Genomic DNA, 11083 nt, shown 5'->3' with positions numbered 1-11083 from the left:
TTCTCTTCCATCACAGAGGAATGAAGCCTCAAATCGCAACTTCACAAGAACGAGAAAAAATATTTTAAAATTTGGATCTTGTATAGGAATTTTCATTTTGAACAAGGCATTAGGAATATTTCGATTTACAAAATATTAATTTCTGATTTTGACATTGTAATTTGGTATTGAATTTGGGAATCATTATCGAATTGATTTGAATAAACTCGACCACATAAGTCATATTATTTATTATTATGAATAATGAACTTGTTATTTTAGATAAAAACTTTTAAACTATTTTTTTATAACATTTCTATCTTTGTATTTACTAATGCACCATAATCTAACGATATCAATATATCTAACAAAAATATTCCAATAAGATATACTATTTACTATTTTGCGATTTTTACAATAATTAATTAGATGTTAATTTAGAAAGATCAATCAATCCACACTTCATTTTTTAAAGATTATTTTATGCTGAAAAACATTTTATTATATGCAAATTATGTAAAATTATTATATACAAATTTAAATTAAATTTGAAATTTCAAAAATTAGTGAGCCTACGTTTCTGCGCATGCGCAGAAATTTGTCTATTTGCTACGCTATTTTCATTGGCCGTATTCAGCGGACTCAACAATTGGGCAACATTACTAGATTTTTCGACGTAGTTCGATGCTGATTGGTTGGGCTTGAAAGTAGAAACCAATCATATTTGACTGCGACTTATCGGTTGAGTCCGCTGAATACGGCCAATGTTAAACAAGGATAAAATGATACCCGGGTACACTCGGGTGATGTTTCCGAACGCAGCTCTGCCTGAAGCGGGATGGCCGCTCTCAGGTTTCTCTCTGGTGCGCATATATGTCCGAGGTTAGAGGTATATATGTCATCGACGTAAAAAGAGTTAAGAAAATATTTATGTTATATTTATTGTGTTATTATATTTATTATGTTATATAAATATTTATATTTTTAGAAATGGCGGCATATACTCTAGGGGAATATGTCGATATGATTATTGCATATGGAATGGCCGAAGAAAATTCCAATGCCGCGGCTCGTATTTACGCGGAGCGATTTCCTGATCGTGACCGACATCCGGACAGTAAGACAATTTTAAGGTGTGTTAAACGCGCAAAAGAAACAGGAGATCTTAGAATCTTAGAGCGGGAAAATGCTGATGCATCAGTGCAAAGTCATGTAGCCGAAGAAGAAAGAATTCTACGAGAGTTTAAAGAACACCCCAACAGCAGCGTACGTGGTGTGGCTGAGAAGCTTGGTGTCTCACGATACATGGTGCATCGTATTATACGTCAGAACGGAATACGTCCATCTGCTGAGTAGGGAGTACAACTTTTGACTACACAACAGCTTGCTTCACTATGCCAGGAGAATTTCTTATTTGCATTGCCACATAATTCTGTTCATAAGTTTATCCCTGTTGCAAGATGGTTCTGCACAAAAACTATTGATATTTCATATGCGTAAACAATACCAGATTAAAAATTTCAAAAGTTAGCATACTAATTTTTAATACTAATTTTTAATATTAAGCTAACCCGTATCAAATATTTGATACGCATTGATTTGAAGTGTATTTTAAGAATATTATGACTGCAGACATTTCGTCTATATCACACTGTAGATTTGTTACTATAAATACTTAGAATAAGGAATTTAAATCAATAAGGAAAATAAAATCAGAAGTAGAGGTAGATGTGAAAAAAAATTCGCGGTTTCCTTTTCTTTGTTCAGACTTAAAATTCAACAAAGTAATGGGAACATCTTATTTACATATATAACCTTCCAGTCATGCTATATTTTGCAACATCATTCGATACACTGGACGTTAAGAAATCCTAATATAAAACTTCAATATAAAAAAATCTATTTATTTTATGAGATCTCGATTTTACAATGAAATGCTAAGTTTGTATTTTGTTCCGAAAAAATTTTTTAAATATGAAACATGCAAGAATTACGAATTGATCTTTATTATTTTTAATCATGGGATGTCTTGATGAAAATAAAGGCTTTTACACAATGCTAGGCAACGGGCAATAAGAATAAGAACGGAGAATAAAAACTATTCACCAATAGGAACACAATAGATTAGTCTATTTTCTGTTGCTTAACATTGTGCAAACGCCTTAAACATCGAGCATCAAGTGAAAATCCATCCTTAATGTGGGATTTCTCTCCCACTTTTATTCGCACGAATTGGGTGATTTTTTAAAATTAATATTATATCTAATTAACTTGTGAAAATCGCAAAATGATAAAGGACTTTCATATTCGGTTAAATCCACTATCACGTGACAGATGAGACAATAGTTATCGGACACCCTTTATATGACGTTACTGCGCATGCGTTAAAAATTTACGCGCGCCCCATTATGGGTCTGTTCTTTTTAGCTGCAACTAACTGCACTAGTGCAGCAGTGCAGCTAAAAAGAACAGGCCCTATATATTTTGTACTCCTACCCTTCTACCCTGTGTTTACGATGTGACAGGATCATTTTGCCGAAGTATGACTGGGTTTGCATGATTCCATAATTGCAGCCTGTTTGCTCACTTATCGCGACAGAACAATATGAAACGTCCTCGTTACAATTCCTGTCGTTAAGAAAAGAAATGTGAATACACAAAGAAAACGCGTAAAGAACGGTCGAAGCCGCTTCGTTTCATATTATGACATTTGACAGAATATTTCACGATGTTTAAACGGCCCGAGGACAAGGAAGATTGTCGTGTATCTGCGAAAAGGGCGAGATTCGAGGCTCCCGGAAGAAATCCGCAGCATAGCAAGGCAAAAGAAATTTCTGAGAGCAAAAATGCGCAGTATGACGATCTTTGGGGTGATGATTTCGCCGAAGAGGAAATCCAAGAAATGGATCTGATTGCATCTCAAGTATGTTCACAGGTACTGCTTCTATGTTGAAAAAAATATTCGTTTTAAGAATATGCAATAAAATTCGAAAATGTAATTCAAACTTTTTTTTTCAAGACAAGCAATATATTAGACAATTTCAAACCTTTTGAAAGTGGCTCGCACTCAATGAAATCAGACTTGCCAGAGAGACCATCCAATATTGCCTGCAGTGAAACATCATGTTTAAAATTACAATCTATGGAAAAGTCTAATTTGTATACAGTGAACAGGAATGTACAAGGAAAAAGTCAGGATATTCCGGATGTTAATTATTCTCAATTTAGAAATAAATTAATAAATAGAGGAAATCACAATTCAACATTCCAGAGAGAAAATAACTTTATTGTATCAGGTAATATTGTTATATACAGAACTAAAGAAATAAATGGGAAAAAGTATTTTATTTGTATAATTTCTTTATATATATTTATAGATGATAAGGAATTGGAGAAATTAAAAAATGAAAATAAAAAGTTACTGAATGACTTTATAACCAAAGATGGTGAAACTGTATACTTACGACAGCAATTACAGCAAATTCAGTTACGAACTGAAAATGAAAAATTAGAAAAGTTACGTTTAATTGAAGAACAAGCGAATAATCATAGATTAGAAATCGGCAAAATTTACAAAGAAAAAGAGCAGTTGAAAACACAATTAGAATTACAAGTAAGCATATATTTTATATTTTTATATTTCTTTATTAAAAGTAAAAATAATATTCATTATTCACAGAATTTAGAAATAGGAAATCTTCAGGAGCGTTGTAAACGATTAGAGTCTGGAAATGTTAAATTGGAAGAACCACAAACATTGTACATGAATACTTCTTTTAAAAGTAAATGCAATACTTCAATTAATCGGTAAGCTGATGCATAGAAAAAAAAATTGAAAATATAAATTGATGCAGGTTAAGTTTTATTATTAAAGGCAGTATTTAAAATACATATTTAATCGACTTTAATTCAACAGATCGATAAATATGAACAAAAGTTCAGTTAAAGAAGTATGTGTACAAGCTGATCTTTACAAGAAAACCAATTATCAACTTCAGACATGTAGTACTTGTGAGTGTGATAAAAAAATATATATATAAATTATATGTTATTAAACTTCATATAACTTCTTAGTATTTGAAATATTCTTTAGATTTTCCACTTGCGGGAATTTCAGAATTAATGTTTGAAGCATCATTACCAGAAAAACCTATTATTAATATCAAGGTTATAGAAAAGACTGGAAGGAGAAATTTACCTATTTTGCAAGAAGAAGAAACATTTAGGATTTTTGGTAAATAGAGATATATTATATTATAATTATTGTTCTATAAAAAAATATATAAATACAATTGCTTTTATATATATTGCAGAAAATCCCGATTTGGTAAAACCGGTAATTACTATAGTAGATGAGAAAAAATTGACAATAGAATTTGTTTTACCTGAAATTGCAGCCATTGAGAGGAAAGCTAATATTGAATCCGAAAAATGTATACCAATCATTAATAAGGTATATAAAAGAATTGAATTTATTTAAATGTAACATTACAATGAGTCTATATAAAATTATAATGAAAAAATATTTGTATGCATATTCAAGTTATATATATTTTCAGCTAGTTTTGACCGCAAGGGAGTTAATGCTGAATGTTGTAGAGGTTTTACAAATGATTTTTCAAGCTATGAGAAATGATGATATTCGAGATATGAATGATTTATATTTTTCTAATGTCTATGAGAATCATAATATTTGTATCAAGTCTGAGTGCGAAGCAAACGCATGGCATGAAGGAGAACGTGGTATCGAGGCGAGAAGATTACTCGGTGCACTTTCACATATCAGTTTGGAATCGTCATATTTAAGCAATTACTTGGCAGGAAAATCGTTACTGCTCACACATAATGATGAGTGCTATAATCGTTATTTACCACAAATGGCACGTTATAATGCATGGTCGAAAAGAAATCACGAATTTGAAATTCTTGAGATCATTCTAGAATGCGTTACTTTAATAGGGCGTGTTGTAAGTATATATTGTATTTTTTAAGATATGTAACTTTTTATTAGTCGAAATATTTATATTTTTGACAATAATTTTAATATTATTTATTTTTAAATATTATTACTTGCAGAGAAGATCTCATCAATTTACTGGTCTTATAAATGCAATAATAAAAGTACTGTGTAATGTACAACGGAAAATAGGTTACTGTAAGAAAGGGTATGGCAATATTATCCTCATGATTAAATGTTTGCAAATTTATAAATAAGATTATCCTTTCAGATTAGAATACATTTGTCTTATTTTCAAAGAACTTGTATTCTCAAGGCCACTGTCAATCTGTTATGTTTCATTAGTAGATTTTCTAATGATTTTCAGTAAATGCTACACTGAATTTGTACCAAAACTCTGCAGTAATTCACGTAAATATTATTGCGCATATCTAATAAAAGATTTCTATATTAATTAACATGATATTAAATATCATTTTTGATATTAATTATCATTATTTGAACAGAATCAATGGCAGTAAAAGGTTGGAAAGGTGCTTTACATTTTACACCAGGTAATTATATATATATATATATATATATATATATATATATATATAGTCATTCTGAAATAATGTTCATAAAATTTGATATTTTCAGAATATCTTTTTTTCGTTATTACGATATAATTAGCTTATTTTAAAAAGAACAGATTTATAATGACAAATACACATTCTATGCTTTCAGATGCTTGTGTCTTACAAATTCTTATGATGCAACTAGAGCACTTTCATCCAGATTTTCTCACTATTATAAATATAACCTATGGATTAATATCGTCTGTATGGGATATTTTGCAGACAAATAATAATTCATTAAGGATTGAAAATTCAGAATCATGTAACTGTTATATGAAATTGTTACGAATTACAATTAATATGTTGAAAAAATCTTCTGAAACCAAATTAGATGTAATCAATAATACTGAGTGGCAGAATTCATTTTCTGCTACCAAAAAATGTTATATCTTAAAGAAAATTAATTATAAAAATTATACATGTCAGACAAAATGTAGCGGGCAGAGTATTGAAAACCATCTGTCTGATACATACCCAGAAAAATTGGATCAAAATTTTTGGCTTGGTATAAAAAAGATCCAACACAAAATATTAAAAGAGGGCATCAAATTTCTATCTCATCTCGCAATTTGTAATTCAGAATTTCTTACCTATTCATCCGACATGGAAGATATGTTTAATTTATTTATACGAAACATTGCTTTCTTCGATGACTTGATACTTCATGAAAATGAACGTAAGTATCATAAGAATTACAATATATATTGTGTTATTGTATAATATGAATCTATTTTAATACATTTTAAACAGAATGTTTCAGAAATAAGCATTTAAACATATTCACTTTAGAATAAAAAACTTTATTATATAACCAGAAAATAATTAATTAAAGAAAAATTTCAATTAATTTGAAGAAATGTTTTCATGTTTACCTGAAACATTCTTTAGATTTTATTGTAAATGATATATACAGGGTCCGGAAAATCGCCCGCAGTGCTTCGGGAAGTGATTTGGGACCCAAAAAGAAGAAAAAAAGCTATATAAACATAGATCCAGAAATAAATCGTTTCCGATTTATAGCCACTTTTATGTTAAAAAAAATCGTAATTTATAATTCACTTGGTATCCTTCTTTTTTAAATTTTAAATTTTTAAATTTAAAATTTAAATTTAAATTTTCAAATTTAAATTCAAATTAAAATTTTTAAATTTAAACAAGCGAACTATAAATTACGATTTTTTTTTTAACATAAAAGTGGCTATAATTCAGAAACGACTTATTTCTGGACCTATGTTTATATAGCTTTTTTTCTTTCTTTTTGAATCCCGAATGAATCACTTCCCGAAGTACTGCGGGCGATTTTCCAGACAAGCTATATATATATTATATATATATATATATTTTTTTTTTACTGCTTAGGAGAAGCATTAGATATTATAAAAATTACATTGTTTAATAAAAGTATACAAAATGAAGCTGAAATACCCCATGAAGATATACATGTTTATCAATTGAACATTAGAAATTTTAAAAAGAAGATTGTTCCTGGAACCAAGAAAGATCATGTTGAAACAATTAAAGATTATAATAGAATATATATGACTATTAAAGCACTGTACAATTCTAAATCAGAATATAAAGAGAATTAAATTTATAAAATTCTCAAGAGAGATTGTATCCTCATGTTTGTATATATATATATATACACATATGTATATGTGTTGTTAGTGTGTTTCTCTGCAAGCAAAATGACATTATCAATACTATGTTCGATATAACTGTGACACAATGTCACGCGTTCAAGCATTATACAAGTATATAAACTATCTCATTTATTAACATTTTAAAAAACTTAAAAGAAAAAAACAATATAATATTAGATTTTATCATCTGTGATTCTCAGAAAAAAGCAGGAAACAAAATTAAAATGAAAATATTTTTATTAAATGTTAAATTTAGCTTATAAAAAATTACTGGCAATATTTTTTTTATTTTACAATAATAGTATGCTTTATCTTTTTTTTTTTTTTGTTATTTATTACTCAAAAGATAGAAATGTAACAATTTTTTATACTCAATAAAAAGTATTGTCAGATAGAGTACATTCTTTTAATCAATTATATAACAGTATAATCACGTATAACACGTCCTTGTCGTGTCCCCCAACATTACGTGACAGAGAAGGCATATCTCTGTCCTTCGATTTTGTGCGCAGTCACCGGCGCAGTCTACAGATAGTGTTTTGAGTGCAGAAGTGTAGAAGTGGCCGACTGATACAGACTGATGGTCGGTAAATCTTGGGTTTAAGTCCGTTTTGTTATCACTTTACACGTGTTTTTTAAAAGATAAACGACGATGAATTTAACGAATTTAACCTACCCATTACCTGCAAGTTAAGAAAACCTCGAGAAAAGTTCAAGAAGTAAGATTATAAGTAAAAGAAAGAGTTACATTTACAAGCGAATTAAGGAAAAAATGAGAAAATAAAGGAAATAGAAAGAGAATTAAGAGAAAATATTACTACGTTCCATATAGGATAAGAATTTTATTAAAGAATAGAATCAAGGAGATAAGAATTTAGTGCAATTCGGTGAGTATATTCGAGTGTACTTTGATGTCATTCGGTCCAATTTAATCTATTGCCGCGAATCAGTTCTCTACATATATGACCACCGTTTAAGGCAGATTAATATTGTTAGCTTGTAGCTCTTCACTTGGTAAAATCTACAATAATTGACGAGAGTTGTGTACAATTTTAACAAGTAATAAACAATATATTAAGCAAAATGGTTCTGGAACAATATAAAGAAATTGTTGGATCTTGTGCTATGTACACTACAATGGCACAAATGTTAGCTGGAACGTAAGTATATTATGATATATAATAAATATATCTTATCTTTTTAATTAATAAATATAATTTAATGTCCTGAGTGAGAAAGATAGAGAGCAATCCATGTAATGAAAGTCTTTCATTAATAATGTTTTCATATTTATTTTAATATACATATATGAAATAAGGAGAAATATTAAAAATATTAAAAAATTAAATTTAAAATATTTGCTGCAGCAGTTGATATTATAGCAGTGATATCAGTATTATGCAATAGCTTGTTCATATTTCACAATTCATCATTTTTCATATGTGCTTACTATTGAAATATAATATAAACAGTTTCTTAAGACTTTTTATTAAATGTAATACAATGCATTCAAAATTATAAAATTTGCATTAATTTAAAAAAATTTTGCTCAGTTTTTAATATAGTTATGTTTTTATAATTTATAGGGTAATATGCAAGGACATATACAAGAAAGGTACAAGCAAAGGAGTTGATCCAATGCCTTTTCTTGGTGGCATAGGACTGTAAGTATATACATAAAAATGTATTCTTTTTAAATATAATTAAAAGTATTATAACAAAAATTGTTTAATAAAAGTCTATGCATTTTATAAATAACAATATATTCTTTTTCATATTGTTGATTAATTTATTGAATTAATTACTGAAAACTAATTGCACATATGCTTATATTAAATAATGTTAATAATAAAATAATATTAAAATTATGAATAAGTAAATTATATTATGTGGTTAAATTAATGTTTTTAGGTGCATACTGATGCTTCGATACGCATTGATGTTAAATGATTCTACTATGATAAATGTTAATATATTTGGTCTATTGACAAACATTATCTATATGATAGTGTACTACTATTATGCTCCAAATACGGTATCTGATGAAGACTTTATTAAAATGCTTAATTAATTTGTCTCCAAATTAAATTTGGATTTTTTAATTATTAATTAGTGTTTTTTCTTTTTTTTTAGGGAGAAGTGCTTACATTAATATACAAGACAACAATCTTTGTGATAATTTTCCTTGTGTACGCACAAATAGAACATCCAGAAAATGTCGAATTTAGATTTGGTTTGGTGGTTACAATACTCCTATTTCTCTTAATTGCATCTCCTCTAATGCATCTTGTAAGTTGTATTTATAATTTTTCTATATTAAATATTTTTACTATATTTTTAAAAAATTTGTATTGATATAGAAATATTTCTTGCTTTTTTCAGAAAGAGATTATAAAAACAAAAAACTCTGAAATTCTCCCATTTCCACTTATCTTTATGGGTACCCTAGTTTCTTTTCAGTGGTTACTGTATGGCCTTATCATCAATAATGGTTTTGTTATTGTAAGTATTCTCTACAATGTAATTCAAAAACTTAAAAAAAGTACGCGAGATAATCTTCTAATATACATTGTAAATAATTGTCGATATCTATTGTATTCTATACATTTTCAAATAGTTTCAGAATGCAGTTGGTGTTATTCTTAGCATAGCTCAATTATCTCTTTTTGTGATATTCCCATCCAAAAAGTCACAAGCTGCATTATTGAGCAAGGAAAGGAAAGAAGATTAAAACAGTCTTCCAGAATTCTGACAGGAAGAAATATTTGCTGTATTCAAAATTATATTTTCTATAGTATACACATTCATAAAATAGCAGTATTTTATTATAGATATCTACAATTGTTGATTTTTTTCATAAATCAAGGCAAAATTGGAAGGATAGTTCAATGGCATAATAACTAATTTTAAGAATTCTATATACTTTGCTATATACATAAAAAATTATATTTTATACATCTAACTAGTATAGCCTCACTTTTAACTATGTGGCAGATATCCGATTCATTTTGGCCCGTAGAATTTCACTTTTATATATTTTAGAATAATATTCTATATATGTAGTAAAATTGTTAGATTTTAATTTTATTTTTAAATAGCATATTTTTAATAAATAGTATTTCTATTCTAATATTTTTAATATATTTTTAGTAAATAGTATTTCTTTTTCTTTTCACCATAAATATTATAAAGGCATTTTAGATATTTATTTGCATCTTTGTACTTGTTAGAAAATATTTGAGCCTGAATAGATCTGGTATCTGCCGAGATCAAACATTCCACAATTAATCTTTACTAATGCACTTGTATACAAAAAAAATATATAGATAATTTATATACAAAATATTTATTATCAAGTACATCACACACACACACACACACATATATGTATCTCAAAGATAAGTCATGCATTGCTCATACAAAAAAAGAAAAGATATAAAAAAGAATGATGCATTTTATATGTATTGCATACAAATGAATATTTTTTTAATGATATTATATGTGCATAAATGGATGAGAATTGTAAAATAAAATGCTGTTGTTTGTTGTTCTTAAACAAAATACAATTATTTATTTCATTACAATATTTGCCTTTTTTTAGAACTAATTTTAGTTTATATTTACATTATACTAAGGCATGATAAAACGCACTCGAAAATTTTTTTTAAGGATATATAAATTTTCTCAATATAATTAGCGAATGTGTTGCAACTGTAATAAGTAAACGAATTCTGAAGAATTACAAAGACAAATTATTTTGATTTTTTGTCTTATATAAAAGGTGGCAAGAATGCCTTCAGATCAAATGTATTGTCTAGATATGTCTAGATATTCACGCATATTATACTTGTTGATTTTGGAAAGAATTCGGTAATGAATTATCATCG

The 11083-nt window shown here is 27.8% G+C and overlaps 3 protein-coding genes across 9 annotated transcripts; all 3 read left to right on the top strand.

Moving 5' to 3' along the window:
- The first annotated feature begins 715 nt into the window (after positions 1-715).
- On the top strand, positions 716-1976 carry LOC145977390 (uncharacterized). 2 transcript variants are annotated; one of them, XM_083109331.1, is made up of 2 exons: positions 716-861; positions 968-1976. In XM_083109331.1, exons 1-2 carry the CDS (start codon positions 744-746, stop codon positions 1333-1335), a joined length of 486 nt encoding a protein of 161 aa, XP_082965457.1. In that variant the 5' UTR covers positions 716-743; the 3' UTR covers positions 1336-1976. The 2 variants fall into 2 exon arrangements, with proteins under 2 accessions (XP_082965457.1, XP_082965458.1); XM_083109332.1 differs by having other exon boundaries at positions 739-868.
- Positions 1977-2084: 108 nt separating this feature from the next.
- On the top strand, positions 2085-7163 carry Mus304 (mutagen-sensitive 304). Of its 5 annotated transcripts, none has more exons than XM_083109321.1 (14): positions 2085-2215; positions 2697-2914; positions 2999-3275; positions 3357-3592; positions 3659-3786; positions 3896-3990; positions 4073-4213; positions 4293-4432; positions 4539-4946; positions 5056-5144; positions 5208-5347; positions 5443-5490; positions 5663-6229; positions 6913-7163. In XM_083109321.1, the coding sequence occupies exons 2-14, from the start codon at positions 2708-2710 to the stop codon at positions 7140-7142; spliced, it is 2706 nt and encodes a 901-aa protein (XP_082965447.1). In that variant the 5' UTR covers positions 2085-2215; positions 2697-2707; the 3' UTR covers positions 7143-7163. The 5 variants fall into 5 exon arrangements, with proteins under 5 accessions (XP_082965447.1, XP_082965448.1, XP_082965446.1 ...); XM_083109320.1 differs by lacking the exon at positions 2085-2215 and adding an exon at positions 2245-2627; XM_083109322.1 differs by lacking the exon at positions 2085-2215 and having other exon boundaries at positions 2244-2902.
- A 411-nt stretch (positions 7164-7574) lies between these two features.
- LOC145977388 (sugar transporter SWEET1) lies at positions 7575-10628 on the top strand. 2 transcript variants are annotated; one of them, XM_083109330.1, is made up of 7 exons: positions 7575-8083; positions 8200-8356; positions 8783-8860; positions 9108-9231; positions 9330-9485; positions 9579-9698; positions 9814-10628. In XM_083109330.1, the coding sequence occupies exons 2-7, from the start codon at positions 8280-8282 to the stop codon at positions 9925-9927; spliced, it is 669 nt and encodes a 222-aa protein (XP_082965456.1). In that variant the 5' UTR covers positions 7575-8083; positions 8200-8279; the 3' UTR covers positions 9928-10628. The 2 variants fall into 2 exon arrangements, with proteins under 2 accessions (XP_082965456.1, XP_082965455.1); XM_083109329.1 differs by having other exon boundaries at positions 7581-8083; positions 8193-8356.
- The last annotated feature ends 455 nt before the right edge of the window (positions 10629-11083 follow it).

This window comes from Camponotus vicinus, unplaced genomic scaffold (genome assembly GCF_025532165.1).
Source record: "Camponotus vicinus isolate PSW18456_S1 unplaced genomic scaffold, iyCamVici1.0 SCAF_9, whole genome shotgun sequence".
Taxonomy (NCBI): Eukaryota; Metazoa; Arthropoda; class Insecta; order Hymenoptera; family Formicidae; genus Camponotus; species Camponotus vicinus.
The sequence above is the reverse complement of the archived record's forward strand: the minus strand, read 5'-3'. Positions and strand labels throughout refer to the sequence as shown.

Coding starts and splice junctions, on each gene's coding strand:
- LOC145977390 (XM_083109331.1), top strand. CDS start 744: ATGTTAAACAAGGATAAAATGATACCCGGGTACACTCGGGTGATGTTT. Junction 862..967: donor GGTGCGCATATATGTCCGAG/GTTAGAGGTATA, acceptor TTATATTTTTAG/AAATGGCGGCATATACTCTA.
- Mus304 (XM_083109321.1), top strand. CDS start 2,708: ATGTTTAAACGGCCCGAGGACAAGGAAGATTGTCGTGTATCTGCGAAA. Junction 5,145..5,207: donor ATAGGTTACTGTAAGAAAGG/GTATGGCAATAT, acceptor TTATCCTTTCAG/ATTAGAATACATTTGTCTTA. Junction 5,491..5,662: donor TGCTTTACATTTTACACCAG/GTAATTATATAT, acceptor CTATGCTTTCAG/ATGCTTGTGTCTTACAAATT.
- LOC145977388 (XM_083109330.1), top strand. CDS start 8,280: ATGGTTCTGGAACAATATAAAGAAATTGTTGGATCTTGTGCTATGTAC. Junction 8,357..8,782: donor GCACAAATGTTAGCTGGAAC/GTAAGTATATTA, acceptor TATAATTTATAG/GGTAATATGCAAGGACATAT. Junction 9,232..9,329: donor ACTATTATGCTCCAAATACG/GTATCTGATGAA, acceptor CTTTTTTTTTAG/GGAGAAGTGCTTACATTAAT.